This window comes from Panthera leo, chromosome C1 (genome assembly GCF_018350215.1).
Source record: "Panthera leo isolate Ple1 chromosome C1, P.leo_Ple1_pat1.1, whole genome shotgun sequence".
In the NCBI taxonomy this organism is placed as follows: Eukaryota; Metazoa; Chordata; class Mammalia; order Carnivora; family Felidae; genus Panthera; species Panthera leo.
Genome location: NC_056686.1, coordinates 42,721,899 through 42,746,471, shown reverse-complemented (window position 1 = coordinate 42,746,471; position 24,573 = coordinate 42,721,899). Strand labels below are relative to the sequence as shown.

The following is a 24,573-nucleotide window of genomic DNA, read 5'->3' as shown; positions in this document are numbered from 1 at the left end:
AGGGAGGGATTCCTGTCTCATCTTTGACAGATGGGGAGACCCAGGCCTGCCCAAGCACAGAGCCAAAGTGTGGAAGGGCCAGGACTGGAGCTCAGGCTCTGGGGCTTCCTGGGCTGTGCTCTTTCTGCTCCACTGGCCAGTGTTTCTTGCCTTTGGCATCTCTTATGCTGTTAGATTTTCATGGTGGCTCGGATATGTTCTTGAGAGAATACCGCCCCCATTTCTCAGGGTTGCTTGGGTTGGTGGGGAGACAAGGTCAGGACTTGCATTGCAGACCCTGTGTCCTTCTCATTTTGTGGAGGAGGCAGTTAGGCCACTGGGCCCAGGGTGGTGGTGTCAGGGCAGAACACTGGGCAGATATATAGCTGTGTGACCTGGGCCCATCCATCTTTGAGCCTCACAGGGTATTTGTAAGAACTAAATGAGGAAGTGTATGCAAAGGGCTTTGTAAACCCCAAGGTACAGTGGACAGATGAGAGTTTGGCCCAGAAGTGGCCCTGACACTTGTCCCCCGGGTGCCCTAAAGAGAAGGCCAGGAGGTGGGGTCCTGGACTTCATGGTAGAGGAGGGGACTCCCAGAGAATGAGGAGGATGTGCCTACAGGACACTCTGGCCTCCCAGCCTCACATGGGCTCGACCTTGGACAGGCTCATGATTCAGCCAGAGATGGGCAGCGGAACACCTTCCAGCCCCCCTCCCCTATGCAGCTTTCCAAGGAATAGCCCTTCTACATATACATGGAAAAACCAAATAAGGAAGAACCAAGAGGCCCAGGACAAGAGGCCAGGCCTCCTGATGTCCTTTAATAACTGTAACAAGAACTTTTTGAGGGCCTACTATGGAGTGGGGGAGCAACTGAGAAAAGTTGGAAGTTCCACCAGCGAACATTTTCTAATCTCTATTTTCTGGAATATTAGAATATTCTGAATATCTTCTAAGTGCCAGGCCCCAACTGATAGACATAGCTCACGTCCAACTACCCTGCAAGTCAGAATTCACCATCACAATTTTGCACGAGGAAAACATAGGCTCTGAGAGGTCAAGTTACCTGCCAGCTACTAAGGGGAGAAAGCCAGGATTTGAGCCCTGGTTCCTTAACCTGCTCCTGGTGGGAGGAGGGCCACAGTGGGCAACGGACCAGCATCTGCCAAACCTCTGTGCTAGGAGAATATGTCTACTTGAAGGAAAGGCAGACGTGAGTGGAAGTCACAGGGCAGGGGGGGATGCTCCCAGAGTAGGCTGTTTCAGAAGTGGCTCTCCTTTCACCTAAGCTGTGCTGGGATCTATCTTGTTCGAGTTACCATGCTGGCTCAGAATCTCAGGGTGAGGGGTTCTGAGAAGTGGCAAACGTGACCAAGGTCTGGGCCAGGGCACCACTGGGGCGTGAGGATCTGCTGGGCACCTGCCCCGCTCCCTCTTTACCCTTGTCTCCTGTAGCCCCGTCTACCTCCTTCTGCCCAGATCTGGCTCAGAGGCCTCACAGCTGCCCTGCTGGGCCACTGACTGGAGGCACTGAGCTGTGGCCCATGACTATTAACTCTGCCCATGCTGCCTGCCCCTCAGGCAGGCGGCTGGCCTCAGATATGTAGGTGGTCTCAGGGCCCTGAGCCCCAGCTCTGCAGGACCAGCACCCTGAGACATGGCCAACTCTGAGGGTCTTACCAAACTGCAGGGCTTGCTGGCAGCTGGCAGGACACCTGGTACAGTAGGCCCCCTGTTTAATTCTTTTGGCTTCCAGCAGTAGAGATCTAAGACTTTCCAGTTAGAATGGGGGGGTCATCAGAAGGTTGGCCCTCCCTTGGTCCCCCCCCAGAACACAAGACCAAGGGAGTGTGCTGGACAAGGAGAGGCCCTGAGGGCCTTTGCACTGAGCTGTCCCTGGAGGGTGCCTGGGGACCCCCTCTGCCCTGAGCTCTTTGCCAAGCGGTCCAGTGGCAACGCGTGGGCCTGCCTTTCCTCCCCGACTCAGGCACGGCCGTCTCCCAGGAAACGGGGAATTTTCCCTCATTCCCATCATTAGGGTGCCAGGGCAAACAAACAGCCTAATCCAGATGAGCCCTGGGCCACAATCACATTCTCTTTTGGGGTTTTCTCTTTATTTCTAGCAATTTTGAGAAGACCGAAGTCATTGGTATTCCATGCAGGTTAATAGAACTGCTCCCTCCTCAGTATTATGCCTTAATTTTCTTTATCACATAGCAAGCTGGAATTAATCGCCCCTCTCCTTCCTTTTTTCCCACCGAAACCTATTACCAGCCTGTCTGGTGGTTAAAGTCATTTTGTGGCAGCTCTTGGCTCCTTTCCACTTCCCTAGGAATCTTTCTGACCAGAGCCAAAGAACAAGGAGGGGTGAAAAACCCATTTGTACAAGGTGGGGATCTCCTGTTGAGAACTTATTTCCCTCTCTGTTCAAGAGGAAGGAACATGTCCAGCCTCCAGCGGGCACCGCTGACTGAGTCCCCTGTTGCTGAGAGCATTCAAGAGGGCAGAATGGCCATATGTCAGCACTGGGAACAGAGGATTCCTGCACTGGTGGGGGGAAGGGGCAGGCTTTTGCCACTCCTGGAGCCTGGATTAGAACCTTCTAGGGTTCTGTTCTCTGTGAGTTTAAGATTTCTCTCTGTGATTTCAAAGTTGGACAGATTCTGTGCATCCACAGCTCTAACATTGGGCCATTTGGTTTTAAGTACTTATAAACTGTGTGTTTTCAGATTCTAAGGTCATCTCCTTGAATTGAAGTTTCTATGCAGTGATTCTAAGGCTATTTTATGATTCTGTGAGCCTCTTAAACTGCATTCTGCTCCATGTCTGTGTCTTGGGCAAGAGTGTAATTGCTTTGCTGGGGCTGCCTTGGGAGGCTAGTGTAGGCCCCCTCTGATCTCAGTTTCCCCAATTATAAAAGGTAAGGGTTGGACCAGATGGCCTCCAGGACTTGACTTCCAGGTATGTTCTGCCTGTAGTCCTTGTTGGCTCCTTCTGAGCCTACCTACCCCCCCACCCCATCTCCCACTGCCCCCTCCCGGCACCTCAGGGGACCCAGAATGTTCTCCCCTTGTCTAATTGTCCTGAGCCCTCTCCCCTTCCAGCAGGAAAGCAACTGAGCTCTCCTCCAAACTCTCAGCAAGGAAAAGTGGTGTGGAGGTGATGGTAAGAAAACAATCATTAACAAGAGCTCCAGTGCCTTTGTGGGCTGTACTGTTCACCATAAGTTCAACATCTACAGTCTCCCATGATTTGTGCCTCCCATGATGTTATTGATTGTTAGCCCCATTTTATAGGTGAGGGAACTAAGGCTCTGGAAGGTTAAGTAACTCACCTGTAGTCACACCAGCAGTTCCAGGACACCAAGTCGCTTGCTGTTAGTGTAGCTGCAGACCGGCTGCCGGCTGGAGTTGAAGCAGATGTAAGCAGCCAAGGTGGTCAGTGTGATGAGGGAGCTCAGGGACCCTGGAGTCATCTGTCCCAGGAACCTGCTGCCGGGCAGGGTTGTGGCTTGCACTTTCCCACTTCCTGCTGGCCCCAACCCCAGGGATGTTGAAGGGCTTCAGAGAGTGGACCCCATTTCCTTCCAGATGCACCAAAAAGCCAAAAAGGAAACCGTCTTCTCCATCTGCTTTTAGAATCTACCTTTTACTTCTGGATGAAACAAGATTTCTCAGGGTGGGCTTCCCCAGCCGCCACTGCTGCCGGCCAAAATCACCTCTTCTTTGAGGTCCAGCTCTGGGCTTCCAGTTATCCCCTCTGCCCCACCAGCAGCCCCCACTTGCAGGAGAGGAGGTGCTGGTGAGAGCTGAGACTCCCAAGTTCAATGTCCTTGTTTTCAGCTGGGGCACTGAGACTCAGCAAGGGGAGATGGCTGTCTGAGGCCGCACAGCACCCTCACCACCCTCAATTTCTTTGTAGAGCATTAGGGATAAGACAACTGGGTTCTGATCCTTCTCAAGCCCTGTGACCTTGGGACAATCCATTGCCTCTCAAGGGTTTTACTTCCTCATCTCTCAAAGAGAGTGATGCCCCCCTCCCCTACTGCCCATCCTCTAGAGCTGCTGTGAAGAGCCAGGTGCAGGAGCTGGGGGGTGGGAGGCAGGGATCTTGAACCTGCCGTCAACACCACATCCATTCAGGATCCCAGTTCTGCAGATTTCCTTTGGGCTCTGCTGAGTTTCCAGCCAGACATCTCCTTGTCTCCTGAATAGCCCGCAGTTCCTCCTCTCAGAGCTCCTCTGTGGCCCCTACTTTCAAGGTCCTTCCCCTCCCCACATGGAGCACCTAGCCAGAACCTCGTACATCCTCTGCTGTCCCCGTCACGCAGCAGCACTCCTGCCACCTCTCCTGGAATCAGGTGCTGATTACACTGGGCTTGTAACACTCAGCCCTGCCCACATGCCTAGAGAGCCGTTCATCTGTCCCTTCCACTCTTGACCTGGCGGAGTACCCAAGGCAGGCCCATGAATGACACACATGGAAAGCCTGACTTCTTTCTCCTCCCATGTCTAGATGGGGAAACTGAGGCACAGGAAGTATAAGGGATTTTTCCAAGGTCACTGCAGAGGTCCAGGGAAGCCTGGAGAAGTGTGCCCAGGACTCCAAGGCCCAGACCACTCAGAGGCTCCTCCCCACACCCCCAACCCAGGCCTGGGTTTGTGGGGCTCCCCCAGAGAAGCCCTGTGAAGGGCCTTCCTGTAGCTAAGGGCCCAGCTACCATGAGACATGAAGGGTCTGCATCTCCCTGAGACTGACTTCATGGTGGTACCTGAGCCATGTGTCATTGGCCGACCGAGCCGTTGGGATGACATACTGAGCTTACTTTGCTCCAGTCTGGTGGAGGGGAGGCCTCCCCAGAGCCCCAACCGGGAAATGAATGCTGTCCAGCAGGACTGCAGATCTTCAACTCGTCACTGACTGCCAAGGTGGGTGCAGCCTGGAAGGGCGTGCCCCGGGCACTGCCCAGATCTAGCCTGCCAAAAATACGGCAGCCAGATAAGCAGCCTGTGGGAATGGAGTTTGTGAATGCTTTCCCTTGGCACCCCAGGCTGGGCCTCCCCTCCTTTCTGCCTTATTGGAGGTGGAGGGCATTGTCAGACCCCATCAACCGCAGATGCTTGAGCTAGTGCTGAGGAGTGGGGAGAGTTTGCCGGGTGGAGACGGAAGAAGCACCTCCTGCCTGGTGGAGCTGCACGAGTAAAGGTAGCCAGAGGGAAGCCCACGGTTTTGCCCATGACCTTTGAGTGCATGTGGAAGCCCATGGGAGCCAGGGATGGGCCAGAGCAGCTAGCAGTATAGCTTGAGGTGTCCGTGAGGACCCTACTGAGACACTTGGTCATCTCCTGGGGCAGATGGGAACCTGGCAGGACAAGGAAAGAAAGATGGCTTTCAGATTACAGAGAGGCCTTCAGCAGGACAATGGCTACTGGCTCTGGTTTTATCGCCCCCCATCTGGAGCCACAGGAGTGGACTTAGGGGGCCTGAGGACAGAGCCACAGTTCCCTTTATCTATCAGCCTTGTTCTGGGCCTTGTGGTGGATAACACCATACCTCTGAAGGAAAGCACGTAGAGATCCTCTTATCCAATCCAGCCATGTCATGGAGGAAGAGAGAAGGCACTGAGTAGGCAAGGTCACATAATACAGCCAGGACCCCCAGGCCAGAGACGGGAGATGTGCTGCCCATTGGTCACCAGGATGGCCCAGTGGGGGACCTCCTGGGCAGTACTTCTCCTAGCAGCCTAATTGGCAAAAGCATTTGCATTTCCACTTAGCCAGGACTGCTTCCCAGTGTGTTCAGCCACTGCCTGCTAGGCAGAGGGTGCTGCATCAACACTGCTGCAGGGGCAGGGCCCTGACTGCCTGTGGGGTGGGTGGAGCGACTGCCCCCCTCCCAGACAGGCAGGGGTCTCCACTCCATCATTCACTCCCTGACCACCAGCAAGCCCAACGCAGGCTGTTGCCTGAGGCGGTGCCTGCCCATTGTGTGTTCTCCGACCCCCTCTGGCTTGGCTTCCTTACCCCTGGCTGCAGAGTTCTGCCCTGGGGAACCCTAGGTTTCCTACTTAAAATCGAAGTGGCTAGAGGTAGTGGAGCCCAGAGCAGTCTGTCGGGTGCCACCCAGCTTGTTGGGGGCCGAGCCTGGCTGGAGTGGGATCTGGAGCCTTTTCTTCACCCGCAGAGGAAGAGGCAGAAGAACTGCTTCTCTTTCTACCAGGGCGCTGGTGCCAGGAGAACAGGGCCCAGAAGGTGGGTGTCCCTGGCAGGCTCCAAAGTCTGCCCAAGGGAGGCAGAACTGTGCATCCCCGGCTCAGGTGGCTTGGCTGGGGTTAGACAGGAAAGTCCTCTGGTCAGAGGAGGCTGAGTCCCCACGGGGGCCAGCTCTCTGCTTCCCATCTGACTGGAGGGACAGTATGCTGCTGGGAGCCAGGCAGGACTCTGTCTGGTGGTCATAGAGGCTTTCCCAGCCACACCCCCTGCCCTCTGGAGGCTTCTGTTCTGAGGGTGCCATGAGTTTCCCTCCAGCTGTTTCCTTGGGCCCTAAAATCCCAGTGCCAAGTGGGTGGCCCAAATCCAGGGTGGGACCAGCCAGGGCTTGGGGCCTGAGCTGAGTGCCACCTTATCATCTAAGCAGCACCTCTCTTATAATGTTTGGTCCTTTTGCAGGCACCAGCCAGGGACCCCTGCAGATCCCCTTCCCCTCTCCCCCACCCCCATCTTCCGCCACCCCCTACAGCTGTCACTGGCTCAATACCTCCTGTGTCCACAAATCACTGTGACAGTTAGACCCCTTTGTCGTCTGTCCCTCGGAGACGCTCATCTTCCCCGTGGCGACAGGGAGTCCCACATACCCCAGCTAGGGCTTGGACCTCCCTTGGTGACGGTGGGGCCGGGGTGGCCGGCAGCTTCTGAGAGCAGCTCTGATGTGCTGGGGCCCAGAGGAGGGACTCGGCTGTGGGAAGTCCCAGGTGATCCTTTTGGAGGGGCAGCAACACCTATGTCATAGAGTCACTGGCCCAGAATTTCAGCTGGAGGGTGTCCTTAAAGATTTGTTCACAAAGGAAACTGACGTGCAGAGTGGGAAGAGGTCACATGGCCCATCAGAGGAGTGGGGCCATAGATATTCTCTGAGCACCCACTTGGCTCCAGACCCTGTGTGGGGTGATCACTGAGATGAAGGAAATGATGGGGAAGCACTGGTGTGCATCCAGGTGAACACCTGGGCTAAGGATGTTGAGGCAAGAGCCCTGGACTGGGGAAGAAGGGGCTAGGGTTCAAGTCTGGCCAGGAAGTCTTGCTCTAGCCCCTCTCCCGATCTGGAGCTCCCTCTCCATCCTCACCTAGTGGATGGCATGCCCCTCCAAGGACCCCCAGCTGAGGGTAGTATGGAGACCCTGTCTCTCCATTTTAAAACAAGGTAGTGTGGGCAGCTCATGAGGAACGTCTGTGTCCTTGGCCAGTCAACCGTGGGATACTCCACCGGTCCTGCATTCCCCTCAGCCATCCCTCAGCTGCCCTTCCTGCTGGGGAATCACCTCCTCCAAGAAGACCTCTCTGTGGCTGCCTCTCATCCAGTCTCACCTCCAACCTCCCAACCTTCTACACCTCATTTCCATACCTTGTATTTTGGTTTTGTCTTATGATCTGGACCGGTTAAGAAATGTGCAGCCTCTTCGTGTAGTGAGTTGGAAGAGGAGGAGAGAACCTGGAAAATCTTAAGGGAAACTGCCCAATTTAAATGCAAAGATGCCCTCACCAGAGAGCGATCCTCTGAGGCTCACTGCTCCATTCTTTCATTTTTTCCTTCAAACCTTTCACATGCCCGCCCCTCCGGGCCCCCCCAGCACCTGCTGCTGCTTCATTTCCTCTTTCTCCCCAGGTGGGATGAGAGGGTGGGGGGGAGAACCGCACTCAGATGTCACCTGCTGATGGATGGTGGTGGCCCCAGGCCCTGGAGCCTGCTGGGCAGCACAAAGCTGGGAGCCAAGCCCCGCCCACCACGCTTCGTGGGTGTTGGGACACTGTGGGAACCATTTGCCTTTCCAGCACCGCCTAGAGCCTTGAGTCTGATTGTCAGCGTGTGGACGCTTGGATTGAGAGACACAGTGCCTTGCAAGGATGGAATTGGAGGCCATCCACAGCTTATGGACCTGCGTGACTCATGCTATAACTGTCCTGGAGTCCCGTCACGGGGCTGAGCGTGAGCAGATCACAATGTGCTTAGAACCTTGGCTCCCTAGAGAGTTACAATCTTAAATCCATGGAAGCTGTTCTAAATGTTAGATTAGACCCATGGGATCTTTATTTTTTTTAAGATTTTAGTTTTAAGTAATCTCTGCACCCAACATGGGGCTCGAACTTAAGACCCCGTGATCAAGAATCATGCTGTACAGACTGAGACAGCCAGGCACCTAGACCCATGGAGTCTTTAAACAGAGGGTTCTTAGGAGCATCACACATCCGGGGAGGGGTTGGGGTTTGAACCCAGTGCTGCTGGGGATGGGCTATGAGCCCAGGGGATGATGGGGAAACAGCCGATGGGGTCTCCCCTCGCCCTCTTTCCAGTAAGTACTGCACCTCCATTTTTGTCTGTTTTATATGTTGGGGTTTCACTTGGTAAAAGGGTTCCTGTGCCTCAAAATAAAGTTTTCCAGGCCCTGTGCTGTGCTGCAGCTCCGTGCCAGGACTCGCCACAGCCCGAGAGGGTGGCTCTGGCCAGCGGGTGACTGGGCAGGCAGACAGGGGCCTCCCGGGAGGGGGTGCAGGTTGCTCTGGGCCACCGTCTCCTCCCCCTCTCACTCCTGCTGTGTTGTTGCTGCAGCCGGAGAACACTCCGGGTCTGTCGTGCCGTTGACTGGGGTGACAGTTTAATAGTAGCTTCCTGGGCTGTCATTTAAATCTGCCTGCCAGGTTAGTAGGCCAGGGGCGGGCTGGCACGCCCCCTGCCCCCACCCCGGATCTTCATTCTGCTGGCAGCGGTTGTCTTGGCAATGCTGGGGCCTGGCGAGCTCTGCAGTAGTGTAACTGTGGGGGGAGCAGCCCTTTCATCTCCCCGACCCGGGTACAAGGGGGCCCAGCTGCCTTAGGGCTGGGCTGCAGGGCCGGAGCCAAGCTATCCGGTGTTGGTCCAGGCCTGGGAGAGGAAATGGGGACAGATCAGTCCCTCTGTGCCGTGGGAGGGGAAGGGACTGACCCAAGTGCCTCAGCAATCGTGTTGAGCTGGAATCCACCTTGCCTATGGGTCTCTGCTCTGCCCTCAGAGAATATTCCCTGGGGCCCACAGCCTGTCTGCAGAAACCTGAGGGCCAGTATCCCTGACATCTCTCTCATCAACCTGTCCCATGTGGCCTGGTCCCAATCCCCCCTTTCCTGCTCTTCTCTGCACAGGTAGGCCCCCGCTCTGAGGACTTCCCGTAGCTTCGGCCAAGTGTCTGTGAATACCTTCTCCTTTTTTTCATGGCTTGGTGGAGCTGGCCCAGAGACAGAAGCCTGGGTACCAGCCTCTGCTGTGTGACCATAGGCCAGTCCTTCCCCTCCCTGGGCCTCATCTTCTTATCTGCAGGGTGAGGGGCTGGCACTGCAGCAGTATGCCCTCGGGTGTCGTTTATTGGCCCATTTGTTTCTTGGAAAATTAATAGACAGTGGCACCTGCAAAGGATGTCCCTTGGCTAACCAGGTTTGGGAAGTGTGGGAGGAAACAAAGTCATTCTGATATCTGCAGGCCTTCTCAGGACCTTCAGTAAGCCAGTGGGGGTCATGCATCTCCAAGGGGGAAAATAGCAAGTCTTCTCACAAACATCTGGGTGGATGGCTGCCCCTGCTCTCCCGCCCCTTTGCCTCTCTCTTCCTCTGCCAGGGGCCAGTCATCCATCTCGCACAGTCTCACCAAATCCTGAAGGAAGCCCAGGCAGTTTGGAGCCATGGGTTTTGTGCGCTGCGAAGCAGTAGCCCCTGTGCTCAGCAGAGGCTGGGTGAGCTCAGAGAAAGTAAAGCCCCTGTGCTGGGCCTCTGAGGGGCAGCTTGGTGCCGGCATGGTAGAGCTCCCAGGTCCCTTGCCACTTGCCTCCTCTCCTGCACCAGATTGCCATTCTGCTGGCTCCCCCACACCCCAGGCCGTTATCCCACCTCCTGGAATGCCCTTTGTCGGTCTCCTCACTCCCGTGGTTTGGGTGGTTTAGCCGACTCCTCTTCCTTGAACATAGTCCCCTCCTTCGGGAAGTCTTTAATGCCTGGGCTGGGTCAGGTGACCCACCCCCTGGCTTCCTGGCCACAGAGTCAGAATACATCAGGGCTCAAGTGCAGCCTTCCCACAAACATGTGCTGTGACCTTGAGTAGCCACCTCTCTCTGGGCCTTGGTTTTCTGCCTTACAGAATGGGAGAGTTGTAGAGGGAGGGACCTTGGAGACCCTGGGCTCTGCCTGGACAGAGCACTGATCGCCAAGAGGAATCCACACCAAGCAGCTCCACCTGGCAGCCCTGACCGATCTTTGTTTTGAAGCCCCCTGTCTGCACTGGGGCTGCTGGATGAGCGTGGGTGGGGAACAGCAGAGGGAAGGATCTTATTGTCTCAGGGAAGGAGGCCTCCGGGGGTGGGGAAGCTGGGAGGCGCTGCGTGATCATAATAATTGCACAAGATCATAGACTCTGGGTGTTGAGCAGGACTTAAGATTCAGTCAGCACCACACCTCCATTTCCAAATGAGGAGGCAGGCCCTATGTGACTGATGGACCCGATGTCGCACACACGCAGCAGCTGGGGCTGCTGACTTCCCACGCCTCAAACTTGCACCTTTGCGCTTTTCAGTTATAATGTTCTGATACCATCCTCAGCCCATTTGCTTCCCCCAGCCTTGTGTGTTTGGCAAAGCAAGGATATTAGCTACGAATGTGGGCTCAGAGAAGTTGTGTAACTTGCAAAAGGTGACACAGCCCAAGTAGCAGAGTAGTTTGTCTGACCATGGACTGTCTGATGCTTTCCTCTGCCTGTGTTCTTGTTATAAGTAGCAACGCCTCCCTCCTTTGTCCTGGATTTCCCATTCTCCCCAACTCTGCCCTGGGGTCAGCTCCTCCCCGCCACCCTCTGGAATCCCAAATCCTTTGTGGCGGCCCATCTGTTGCCATGGCACCAGATTATGATGTCGCAGACCCTGGATGACTATGTACAGCTCCTGGGTTGTGGAGTACAGGGGCTCACAGAGGTGGGCATTGTCCAAGGGGCAGACTGGCATGGAAGGAAATAAATCCCTGGAAACAGGGAGCCACAGCCTCAAGCCCAGCTGGGGAATCACCCTGGGAGTTGGAGCCAAGGCTAGGAATGGGGGTCTGGCATGGCTTGCTCTGACGGGCATGCCTTGGCAGGGCTGATGTAGCCTCTTGACGAGGGACTGTCGGGCTCATTACACTGAATGACCCAACACTGGGATGCTTGCTGGGATCCCCTGGGAGAGCCTTTTTTGCCTTTTGTTCTTGTAGCAGTGCTTCATGGGAAAGCCACCCTCCCCACCCCCCACTTGCCCAGAGAGGGAAGGAACTTGCCCAAGGTCACCCAGAGAGGAGGGGGCCATGCCAGCATTCAGTCTCAGCTCTTGTTCCAAATCTTTCCATGTGGTTACAGATGTGGCCCACTAGGGCATTTAGTCTGGTCCCCAACCTGAAAGTGGTCATGCTGCCTCAGTTTCCCCAGGGTGGTCCATTAGCAGAGATAGATTGTCGCAGGCCCACAGTTATTCTGGCATACACTTTTGGGCACATTCCAAGGGAACACTTCATCTGTGTGCCTGATCTGCCTCATTGCCTTGTCCTGTGGCCCCAGGGACCCGAGAGCTATTTATTTCACTGATCATACTGCATTTGCTCTTCTGGGGTCCTCTGAGCCTGAGGACCTTAGAAAGAGCCTGTGGAAAGAGCTCAAGCTTTAGCTCATGGAATTAAAATCCCACTTCTGCCACCTACCACCCTCACCTCTTTGAGCCTCAGGTTCCTCTTCTGTAAAATGGGATTAACAGCACTACCAGGATAGATTCGAGGAGTCACTGGGATATTGGGTGAAAGGTGCCGGGCCAGAGCACCAAGGTGAAAAATGTCCAAACCAGTCAGGACAGTGAACAAATCTGTTCTCCAGAACATGCCAGGACTCATCCATTCCTGAGGCTGCCACTTCCTTCCTGAGCCTGTTTGGTCTCAAGGCCGCCCTTCAGGACTATGATGGTGTTTTGGCTGCCCTGGTCTCCTTGCCAGGTGCCTTCAGGGCTTGGCACACCGTGGGAGGCCAAGCTCGCTCCCAGGCTCCCAGCAAGGAGGGAGGAAAGGGTCTTTGGATAGTGTCTGGCTGGTCCAGGCCAGTGACAGAGCCCCTTTATCACCTTCTCCATCAAGCTGACCTTGCTCTTTTGGGTTCTGCCCGTTCTTCACCCACACTGAGTTTCCGGGGGGCAGGTTGGGCTGATTTCTCTTCTGTGTGCTCAGTGCAGAGCCTGGCACAGAGGCAGTCTCACTGAATGCCAAGCCAAAGCTGCCATGGGATTTTTCCCACCTAGTTTGAGGCTTTTCTTCCAAATCTGATGCTGCTGAGTGTTTTTTTGGGGGGAGCCATGGTAAGGTAGAGGGGTATCTGACTGAAGTGAAATTGTGGCCCTGCTCCCACTCAGATGTGACCTTGGGCATGTACTTAACACTTCTGTGTCAAGATTTCCTCAGCACAGAGACTGGCACACAGAATGCACTTGGAGAAGGTTTGAACAGGATGAGGGAGACATTGGTATATACATTTCTTCTCTTCTGTGGACGCTGAGCTTCTTGTGGAAGGGATGTTCTGGTGTTCATGTTACAAAATGCCCCACGTGCTGTGGTTTGTAATTGTATTTATTTCAGGCCGTGGTGTTGGTATCTATTACCCACAATAGCTCCTCGGTGCGGGGCTCAGGGAGGGCTGCTTGGGGATCCGGACTGGGAGGCAGGAGAGGTGGTGCTTTCTTTTTTTCTTTTTTTTTTTAACTTTTTAAAAAATTTTTAATGTTTATTATTTATTTTTGAGAGAGAGAGAGAGAGAGAGTGTGAGCAGGCGAGGGGCAGAGAGAGAGGGAGACACAGAATCGGAAGCAGGCTCCAGGCTCCAAGCTGTCAGCACAGAGCCCGACGCGGGGCTTGAACCCACGAGCTGTGAGATCATGACCTGAGCCAAAGTCAGATGCTCAACCCACTGAGCTGCCCAGGCGCCCCATCTTTTTTCTTTTTTTTAATTTTTAAAAATGTTTATTTATTTGGGAGGGGAGAGAGAGAGCGCACACACACGCACAAGCAGGGGGAGGGGCAGAGAGAGAGAGAGAGAGCGTGAGAGAGAGAGAGCGTGAGAGAGAGAGAGCAACAGAATCTGAAGCAGGCTCCAGGCTCTGAGCTGTCAGTGCAGAATCCAGTGTGGGGCTTGAACTCATGAACCATGAGATCGTGACCTGAGACAAACTTGGACACTTAACCGACTGAGCCACCCAGATGCCCCAGGAGAGGTGGTTCTGATCCCTGCCTTGCTATGTTTCCCTGGGCCAGCCCCTTTCCCTCTCTGGGCCTCAGACCCCACTCCTCCGCCCAATCTATAGGTAGACTGATTCCTCGAGTTTCTGCTAGCCCTGAACAGACAGAGGTATTCTTCTAAAGAAAGGGTGAAAAAAAAATTCATCTCAGAATGCAGATGTCCTGCAAGGATTCCACTGAAAGGCAGAAATACAATGGATTCAGGAGACCCAGGGTCTGTCCCCAAATCCCTGCCAGGCTGTTCAGGCCAGGCAGAGCAGTTGCATGGCCCCAGAGGCAGCCAGAGGGCCCGTGGGAGGATTTACATAATTCAACGCTGGTCACTGGGAAGAAGCGTCCCTGGGAGCAGGTGAGTCCCGGCCCTGGAGGTGTGGGAGCCATGTTCCCATACAGTTCATTGTCCCCACTGAGATCAACCCTGAGTTGGGTCCTGTGCTGAATATGACAGCATCCCTACCCTGGAGGAACATCAGGCCAGTTCCATCAGGGAGGAAGGCAAACCATGTTCCTGCCTTCTTATCCCAGTTTTGTTACCAGCTGTGAGATCTCAGCCTGCTACATAAGTTCCCTGCGAGGGCATGGAACACCTGTTTCCTTAGCTTGTTCGAACTAAGGCTGAAACCATAAAAACAGCAGTAGTTGCTGCTTACTGCACCTTCTGTGCCAGGGTCTCTTTCCATATGCTTCACACATTGTAGCTTGTCACTCCTCCTCAGAGCCTTTTTGTTTTCTTCTTCCCATTAAGAAAACAGAGGCTCAGAGGTTAGGTAACACCCCTAAGGTCGTACAGATGGAGAGAGGCAGAGCCGGGATTCAGACCCCCATGTGGAGCCTCCCTTCCAGAGTGTCTAAGTGCCTCTTACTCTTAGGAGACTGATTTGGGTCTCTTACCCAGTAGATGCTCTTTTCATCACTCCAAACAGAACATACCTCATTAATCTTGTCTCAGAGTAATCATTTGCTTTTAGGATTCATTAGCAACAGCTCCCTGGTGCTTCCAGAGGGGCCTGGTTGGGGGAAGCAGGACAGGCCAGTAAAGGGACTGAGAAATGGCTAAAGGGGTGACTGTAACTGCCATCGGCGATGGGGGAAAACTTCCTGGAGGTGGTGGCAGTGGAACTGGACTTCGGGGGAAGAGGAATATGACAGGGGAACAGGCAGTCCCTTGGTGGATGGGTCCTGTCACCCTTGTTGGACCTGAGCTCCTGAACTTGCAGGCAGGGCCAGGTGTCACCTGCCTCCACCTGGTGCTCAGCAGACGCCTGGGGAATGACTAAGCATTTCTCTCCTGTCCTCTCTTGGTAGGCGAGGCACTCCGTGGCCTGGTGGGGTGGTGGGAGGTCATAGGGTCCTGCTTTCAGACAGAGCACATCCTGGGCACCCCAGTGCCACTTGACTGTATCCTGAAAAAACCTGTGCCCACCAGGCCCCTCACGCTCTTTTCCTTGCCCCGCAGCCAAGAAGACCTGTGCGGACAGCGACTTCACCTGTGGCAATGGCCACTGCATCCCGGAGAGGTGGAAGTGTGATGGCGAGGAGGAGTGTCCCGATGGCTCCGATGAGGCAGAGACCACGTGCAGTGAGTCCTGGCCCTAGGGCTGAGGGAGGGGGCTGCATGTGGGGAGGGTTGGGGTTGGAGAGGGGGGCGGGGCTCAGCTTCCTCATCAGAGCTTCCTTGCTGGGAGGTTGGGAGGTTCAAGTGAGGCAATCTGTCAGACACAACTCCACACCGACCTTCTGCCACACCCTTGGGGGGCCCCTGGCAAAAAGCCAGGTGTATCCAGTGCTAGTTTCTGGTAACTTCCTCACAGGCCTCTTGCAGGTTGAGCCCTGCTCCTGGAGCATCAGGAGCTAGAAACAGCCCTTCTGCCCAGAAGCACCCAGAGCATATCCTCGGGGGCTCTCTGCCACACACACACACACACACACACAATTTTTCTGGAGGGCTCTGATCATAATTCTAGCAGTACTGGTAACAGCAGGAGCCTATAACATGTTTACTGTGTGCTAGGCGCTTAGTGTGCATTAATTCATCTTCTCCTCGCAGCAGCCTTTGCAAAAGAGGACACTGAGGCTCAGAGAGGTTGAGAGACTTTTGCAAGACTACCCAGCCAGGACTTTGAGGCCTCTGCTCTTTCTTCTGCCCTGAGCTGGCTGAACCCAGGAGCCCTGGCCTCCATGGCAGGCTGGGTGGCAGCAGGGGCAACCAGGGGTGAGGCAGAGGGCCAGAGCCAAGCGCCAGGCCCGCCTCCCACACTCAGGGCTTTGTCTCTCCGTGATTTCTTTTCCAGGCCCTAATCCTCAAAGCAAACTCACACCCGGCAGGTCATTCCGTGACATTTGTTAAATTAAAAAGGAGATGAGAAGGGGGCGGGGAAGGACCCAGGGGTCCTGAGGCAGAGCCTCAGCAGAGTAAAACTGAGACAAAAGGTTGGGAGCGGGGAGCACGTGGAGGAGGGTAGGGCTGGTGAACACCCAAGTCACACTCCTTAGGGGTCACATCTGCCCCAGATGCAGAGGTGGGGACAGTGGAGGCCTGCGTCCTGTCCCTGTCTAGGGCTGTGGCTGGTGATAACTGAGTTTCCTCGTCTCTTAGCAACAGAGCTAGCGGTCTCCTCATGAGAGAGAGAGAGAAAGGGAGAGAGAAAGGGAGAGCAAGAGCAACCCTGGCCCAAGATAGGAGGCTCCCTTGTTTCCTTGCGCGGCTGCCTCTGCCTTCCCTGGCCAGGCCATCCGCCCTATCCTTTTCGTACTCCCCACGTGGCCAACCTGTTCTGGAGCTTGTCCTGAGCTTCCTCCTGAGCTGCAGAAGGAACAAAGCCTAGCCACGCCCACTGTGACTCTCCTCTTCAGCGCAGTCTCGGATCCCCGTTTAGAGAGAAGGAAACTGAGGCCAGGATGGGTTTGGCCACTTGCCGGAGGCTGCCTGGCTAACAAGGGGCAGAGTTGCATATGGCTGGGAGTGTGTGTGTGGGGAAGGGGCTGTGGCCACAGGGGGCTTTGCAGGGGGACTGTAGTCAGCCAGTTGGGCCATCCCAACCCACTCCAGCAGTCACCATGGACGAAGGAGGCAGCAGGGGGATGGGGGGAGCTTCATCACCGTTATTACTGGGGTCTGTCCTGCTGCCTGAGAGCTAGGCTCCCCCTTCTCCCTGTGTCTCTGCCTCCTTGTGTGAGTGTCCATTTTCATCTTCCCTTACCCTATCTCCGGAGCCCTCTCCACCCCTACTCTCTTGGACCGCCTCCCTCCTCTGCCTGCCCCTCTCCTCATCCTCCCTCTCGCCCTCCCTCTCCTCCCTGCCCTGCCCCACGTTTCCCTCTGGCTTTCTCCCTGTAGCAGTTGCTGCCTTCCTATCCCTTGGCAGGGGCTCTCCAGCCTCCCCCCTCCTGCCTCCCAGGTCTGCTTTGTACCCACAGTTGAATAACTAGAGGCCCAGAGAAGTTGGGGGCTTTGCTTCCAGGACGCACAGGTTGCTTGTGGCTGGTCGGCCTTCTGTGATAGAAGACGAGTGGGCTCGTCAGGCTCTCAGGCTTAACGGAGTGCCCGTGGGAGCAGGACTCAAGGCTGCACCCTGGGAGTTGGGAGCCCCAGCTCTCCTCTGGGCTCTCCCAGTGAATTTGCTGTGAGATCCTGCACACTTTCCCATCCCTCTTCGGGCCTCAGTTTCTAACATCTCATAATTCCAAAGACCATGATCTAAGATTCCTGGACTCCTAGCACCTTCTTTGTCCCAGCCGGGGCACAAGGCCCAGGATCCCACTTCTTGTGCCAAGTTACATTGGTCAGGGGCAGGCAAGGCCTGTGGATAAGGAGGGCTGCCTGGAGGAGGTGGGCCAGAGTGGGACTTCAAGGGACAGGCAGAATTGGGGGCAGCGGGACCTGGTAGCAGGCTTGCTCACTGCCTCCCCACCAAATGGGGAACTTGGTAGCTGACCCACTGCTCATTTAACTGGTGTTGCCATAGCAACCTCCACAGCCTACCAGATTCGCCTCTATAGCCTACCAGGTTCCTAAGGACTATGCCAGCTCAAAGAAAGATTCCAGGCAATAGTAAAGTATAGTGGGTTTGGTTGTGTGATATATTTGGGTCCAGGTCCTGTGAGACCTCAGGCAGGTTGGCCAGTCTCCCTACGGCTCAGTTTACTCATCTGTAAAATGGAGTGATGGCACCTGCCTTATGGGGTTACACGGATGAAATGAAAAAAATGTGGCAAAGCATCAGTGCTGGAGTAAATGGCAGTGCTTTTATTACTGCATCTTGATCCCAGTCTCTCTCTCTCCCACATATACCAATTTCACATTTTAGAATAAGTAGGAGGTTTGCATAGAGAGGGAAAGGCATTTGGGAGCAGGTCCCCATGTTCTTGTGTTCCCCCACTATGTCATCTGCCCTTAGCTGGCTGGGATTTCTCCTGGCTCTCCTTCCTTCTGGTTCTGGGTTTTGTGTCTATCAGATACGGCCAAGAGTCACAGTAGGAAAGCCTGGGACATTTGCCTAATGAAAGTAGCATTTTAGCTCTAATTATAGCTCACTTGATTGGAGACAGCTTCTCACCCATCTCCAGGCACATGATGGGAGGGGTACAGGGTAGGGGTGGGGAGGTTGGTCCAAGGTGAGTGAGTTGCAACTTTGGGTACTGATCACTGAAAATGGGATTTTGTTCATCGTCTTAGAACCTTTCCACTGGAAGGGGGACCTTACTGATGAACCAAGTATACTTTCCTACCATAGATCAGTAAGTGGAGGCCTGGAGGTTTTTGGAGATCACCTAGCCAGTTAGAGGCTGACCAGCTAGAAGGACTTCACTTGAGCCCATGGGAAGGAGCTGGGTGTGACCACCTCCACCCCCTTAGTCCCTGGCCCTCCTAAAGCTGCCCATCCCCATCTGGAGGTCATCTGCCCCTAAGCCTCACATGACCTGACACCACAGACGTCTCGCTCACTAAGCGGCCATCAAACACCTTCATTCTTTTATTCGACAGACATTTCTCTTTTTATTAATTTGTGAACTCATAAATTAAAATGGATTGGATTTCTGGGGCAGGATTCTCTGGGAATTGATAATGCCTACAGCCACTCCAGCATGCAATTTCACGCCCTTGCCGGCTTTGGAGGATTCCTGGTATCTGAGAGATGGTGGGGTTCTTCCTCCTGCCTCTCAGAACCTCTGGGACACTTGACAGCAAGCCAAGGCATTCCTCGGGGCATCTTTCTCAGAGAGAGGCGTTTGGGTAGAGCGCGTCATCGTGGTGGGCCATGTGGACTCTGATGATGTGCACCCCCAGGAACGAGACCGGGGCCCTCCCAGCACCGTGCGTTTGCCTTTCATTAAACAGGGGCAACTGGTTTCTGAGTTTGTTCCAGGCTCTGAGTGTAGAGATTTCCATGTTTCCTCATTTAAACCATCTACCAACTCTAGGGGATTATGTTACCCTATTTTCAGGTCGAACCTTGGTACAGAGAGGTTAAGTGACTTGCTGGCCTGCTTCATGTTAATAGATGGTTTTGGACCTAGGTGTGCACGACTCCAAAACACATTCATGCTCCTTGTCCTGCACTGTGCTGCCTGGGGTGGGGTGGGGGGGAACTCTGGCTTCAGTTATCCCGAAAGTGGACAATAGGTGGCCATGTTGCGGTCCCCACCTGAGGAAAGGCCCAGGGAGCCTCCTTCCTCTGGTGATCCCTCTCCAGCCCAGAGGTGCTGGTGGGGACCAATGGGGTCTGCTTTTCTCACGGGCAGTGGTTAAGTGCAGTAAGTTAAGCAGTGTGTCTGGAGGTAAGAGACCTGGGCTCAAAGTCCATCTCTGCCTCCTCTCCACAAGACTCTGAGCCAACGACGTACCCTCTCCGGGCTCTGCTCTCCTCGTCTGTAAAATGGAGGTGGTAAGAGCACTCGCCTCATAAGGGGATATTGTACGCCAGCCCAGACCAGCCTTCCGGGGCTAGGCAGTGAGGAGGCCTGACCCAGGAGCCTGGAAAGTGAGGTTCGCCTGCTAGCTTCGGGGAAGAGCTGCATTACAACAGAGACGGTGAGGTTCTAGGAGAGAGAGGTGGTTGGAATACCTGATATTCAGTAGCCTAGGCAGGTCCCTCCCTTCGCTGGGTCTCTGACTGCTGTCACTATAGTGGGTGTTCCTCGATGTGACCTCTTGGGTCCTAGCATTCCAGGACGGTACCCTCTTTGAGGGTACGAGGGCTGGTGTCAGGCACTGCTGAATCTTCCGGAGCCTATAATTAGAGCTGTCTATTTAAGGACACAGCAAATGTCTTATTAATTATAAAGAAAGGAAGCAGACGGATTGTTTAATCATTGTCCTTGCTGAAAGGTTATGCAATTAACTATATAAATATTCATTAAAAGTTCAAGCGGCTGCCTGCTGCACCAGGGTATGCAGAACCAGGCCCCGAGAGGTAGGGAGGACGGTCAAGGGCCATTTCAGTCACCTGGGCTTTTGGGTGTAGAGTTTGGGGCTGGTTCAGTCTACCTTTCCATCCACGGGGGCGTGCAGGCTTTGATGGAAAGGGCAGGCTTCAGTCAGAAGCCTCTCTGCCTCTGCCTCTCACCTGCTGTGCATCTTTGTGCCAGTTCTTTGGTCTCTCTGAGCCCGTTTCCTCATCTGCAGAATGGAGTGCTTACCTGAAGGCCTGCTGCCCTGCTCTACCCCAGGGGTGCTGCTATGAAGATCTTTGTGAATGGCGCCCTTGGAGCTGGCACCTCTATCCTGCAGGGTCTGCTCATCTGGGAGGGTGAGGGTGAAATGAAAAAATGAAGTAGCCTGGCACACCATGGGTGCTCAGTAAATATGGCTTCCTTCCAGCTCCACGTGAAGTTCTGTTTCCTGAGGCCTGGCTCAGGGGTAAACGGTCACCTCGTCCCTCTGTCTCATTGCTCTCTCGGGAGCTTGCACGCATACAGAATGCTTCTATCGCTTTTATAGGAGTGAATTTAAAACGGATAACATATCCTATATCTTTTAGACTTGCAGAATGTTAACCCAGTGGTTCTCAAATGGGGTGCATGGGAATCACCAGGGGTTGAAGAGCGTTACTGAAACGCAGATTCCTGGGCTCTGCCCTCAAAGTCTGGATTCAGCCTAAGTTGAGCCAGGCCCAGGAACCTGCTTTTCCCACAGCCCCCACACCCCACCCTACAGTCAGGAATCTGGGAAACACTGGTCGGCTTCAGCTCCCTCTTGTGTGTACTGGGGTCCTACAGTGCAGGGGTAATAGAGGTGCTCCGGAAGGGCCCCACCTCCCAGCTGCCAGACCTCCTTCACCACCCTACACCCTGCCCCAAGGCAGCCTTTGCAGAATGTCTTTTTTTTTTTTTTTTAATGTTTATTTATTTCTGAGAGAGAGAGACAGAGACAGAGACAGAGAAGGAGTGGCGGAGGGGCAGAGAGAGAGGGAGACACAGAATCCGAAGCAGGCTCCAGGCTCTGAGCTGTCAGAGCCGACGCGGGAACCCATGGACCGCGAGATCATGACTTGAGCCGAAGTTGGGCGCTTAACTGACTGAGCCAGCCAGGCGCCCTGCAAGGCAGTCTTTGTAGAAGATCTGAGTGTCAGCGCTCTCTAGGGCTCTATGCAGCAGTTATTTGGGAAGTGGAATTTCCATAAAATGAATCCTGTGAATCCTGTGTTCCCAGCAGGGTGCCTCGTATTTCATGACATCTATTCCTAGGGATAACTCTGGGGTCCAAAGTACTCCTGTCCCTTGGTATAGTAGTGTCTGGGGTCCCTTCCTCAAACAGCTGCCCCCTCTCCCATCTTATCTGCCCTTTTCTCCATCTCTTGTGCCATTTCCTCCCTGCTATGGAAGCAGAGAAAGAGGACCTGGTCAGGGATGAGAGAGCGAAGTTGAAGGGGGAGGCAAGAGTGACCTCTGCCTGCAGGTGCAGTGGACTGTGCCAAGTGCCCGGCATCGGACACAGCTGACTTTGAGTCCCCGCTCAGTTCTTACCAGCTGTGTGACTAGCACCCAGGGCTTACCACCATGTCTGGTACACAGCAGTACCCAATAGATACTCGCTGAGTGAAGAGACAAGTGCTCCTCTGTTCATTTGGAGGAGAGTGCATAATCATAAGTGAGCACTGGGCCGAGCGTGCTTCTAAGTGCCTTACAGACATTAACTTGGGAGTCATAACAATCCTATGGGCCAGGGAATAGTATCCGCCCCAATCTATTGGCACCGAGGTGAGGACTGTTGACCAAGGTCACATAGCCAGTGAGTGACTGAATCCATGCCCAACATGCCAGGTTCCGGAGCCCATGCACTCGACCTCCGAGCTGGAGGCCTCGACATAATCCTCGCCCTGCTGGGTTTTTGTGAAGATGAAATGAGTGCCTAGCTCGGTGCCTGGCACATCCTAGAGACGACTGAGTTTACACCCTGGAAGGTAGTAGGGAGCCAGCCACGGAGGTCCGAAATGCATCTACCACAGCTGGGTCTGTCACGTGGCTCATCCTGGGACGCTCAGGATGAGAGCCGTCCCCAGCCCTGATCAGGGTTCTCATTCTTTCTTCCAAATTGAGAATCAACCCTGGGGCTTCAGGCCCCTGATTGAGTCAGCCTCTGATTGCGGCTGCAGTAATTATAGCTGTGTGGTCCCGCTGGGCCCTGCCGCACAGCACTGATCGCAACAGCGGGCTCGGCACCACTGCTGGGAGAGCAGCCAGGAGGGGGTGGGCTGCACCGAGGGAGCTCTTGGGGCTTTGGTGAGCCCTCCAAATCCACAGGTTCAGGTCGCCGAGTCACTGATCTGGAAGCCAAACCGAGGCTAAATTGGAGTATATTTCACCCCAGGGCACACAGAGGGGAGATGACAGAGAAGCGTGCAGCTTTGCGTTGCTGGAGCTGAAAGGGGAGGTTTGGAGGGAGGGAGGTGGGGCTGGTGAGGCAGTCAGGGAGGCTTGAGTGCCAGGGGCCAGGGGCCCGCGAAAGGGCGTTAGACAGGGAGTGGTGGGATCGGATGTAGGATTCGGAGGGTCTCAGGGGCAGACAGTGGCTGCTTCTCAGATGAAGAAACCGGGACCTTGGGCAGGAGGGCCCTGATGGATTCCCAGGGGCTCAGGCCAGGTGGCCGGAGTCGGGCGGTAGGACTGGTTGGCGCCATGCCCTGTGTCCCCCTTGACTAAGCCATGCCCTTGTGTCTGTCTCCACAGCCAAACAGGTGTGTCCTGCAGAGAAGCTGAGCTGTGGACCTGCCAGCCACAAGTGTGTGCCCGCCTCGTGGCGCTGCGATGGGGAGAAGGACTGTGAAAGCGGAGCGGACGAGGCCGGCTGTGCCACCTGTGAGTTGGGTTAGGTCGCGGGGTCTACAAGGGGGTCAGGCAGCACTGGGGAGCAGCAGCCACTTCTGGGAGGGGCCTTCTCTCCGGGGCTCAGTGGGTGGAGAGCAAAGGGTAACGATCAGGACACTAGTAATGGCCAGGCGCTCTGGAGAGACATTTCCTGCTTTCATCCTCACAACCACCTCACGAGCAGCCATGATCATTCCCATTTTACGGGTGAGGAAACTGAGGCTCAGACAAGTGAGGAAAAGCACCCGAGGCTGAGTGATGGAACTGACATTCAAATCCAGCTCTCGATAGCCAAGCCCAGGAGTACTTCTACCATATCTGACATCTGCTCATCCATTCCATCCGTCTCCACCAACCTCCGAGCGAGGGCAGGGGGCCAGAGCCGGGACGTGGCAAGTAATGGTGGCCGCCTGGGCCAGGGCACTGGTGGTGCCGGGGGGAGGGGTAGACTCCTGAAGTGTGAAGGACGTCTGATGCTGAAATCTCAGACTGGTGAGCTCGAATGTCACAGGGCAGGGAAGACATCCCCAGCAGCCTCGGCAGGGACAGATGGAAGTGGTCATTGGGGTAGTTCCACATCACTGAGCTTCAAACACAGGATTATCTCCTTCCCAGGGAGCAGGCCAGCAGGTCCTGGGCCAGTGGGGCTATGCTTGTTTCCATTCGATGGACACCTCCTGTGTGCCAGGCCTGGAGCCAGGCTCTGAAAGGATGATGAGGTGAATCCTACACGCTCCTCCCTCTGGGAGCTCATGATTAATAGGGGAGACAGACTGGCTGTCGATAACGAGGCTGCAAGGCTGGGCTGAGATAGGGGCGGTTTGCAGTATTATGGGGGGTTTTGCCAGGCACTTACCCACCACTGCCTCCTACCCCACTTCCTCCACCAGCCTCTATATTTACATCCTCTCCATCCTCCCTAGCCCAGAGGAAATGCCAGCTCTCTGGAGCCTTTTGAGTCACAGCATTCTAGATTCCAAGTCTGGAGTTCTGAGGTGTCTGAAGCAGGAAGCATCTGGGTATGGGGGGGAGATCCTGGCTGGGGCCAGCAGTTTCAAAGCCCTGGTGATGGCATTGGCCTGTTTCTTCAGCTGTGATGATTTTGCGGAGCTTCGCTGGCCAATGAAAATCCACTTCCCTCCTTACCCACCCATAATCAGATGTTTCCCCAGCTCTAAGGGCCATCAGCCCCTGTTGCACAGGGTGGGAGTATCTCTAACTAGGGCACATCTTGGGAGGGAGATGGGGGGGTGGGGGAGGGGTTAGAAGGTCTCACTGAGTGTCTCTGCTATAGCTCCCAACCACCTGGGCAGAGGAAGAATTCTCCTTCTCTCCTCCCTCAGAGCTGCTTCCATTTGTGAGTGCTGGGAGTGGGGTCTCTGGATGCAGATCTGAGAATATGGCTCTCGATATTGCTGTCAGCTTTGAACCTCAGGGAGAACTCAGTATAAAGAAGCACATCTTTCCAGAACGCTAAACTTAGTGAGTCCTTCCCCCCCAGACATGTGCAAGCTGAGTCTGGCAGGAAAGAAGGGAGCTAATCTAGGCATCTGAGTAATCTTGAGGGGCAGACACCACAAGGTAATGTGTGCTTTTCCCACCAGTGCCCCAACATCCCAAAAGCCCAGAAGGGGGGAAAAAAGCAACTGTCAGAAACTTGATAGAGCTGTCAGCAACACATGAGGAGCAGCCTACATTGTGAAACTGAAGACATCATTCTATTTTATGTCCAATAACAATGAAAAATGACGTTTTT

General features: G+C 54.6%; 1 protein-coding gene across 8 annotated transcripts in view; it reads left to right on the top strand.

Annotated features, from left to right (window-relative positions):
- The window catches only part of LRP8 (LDL receptor related protein 8), a 75,805-nt gene that overhangs the window by 19,934 nt on the left and 31,298 nt on the right, over window positions 1–24,573 (top strand). For all 8 annotated transcript variants that reach the window (XM_042951362.1, XM_042951361.1, XM_042951360.1 and 5 more), the window contains exons 3-4: window positions 14,968–15,090; window positions 22,680–22,808. In XM_042951362.1, the coding sequence (XP_042807296.1) occupies window positions 14,968–15,090; window positions 22,680–22,808 (252 nt within the window). The remainder of the gene's footprint in view (window positions 1–14,967; window positions 15,091–22,679; window positions 22,809–24,573) is intronic.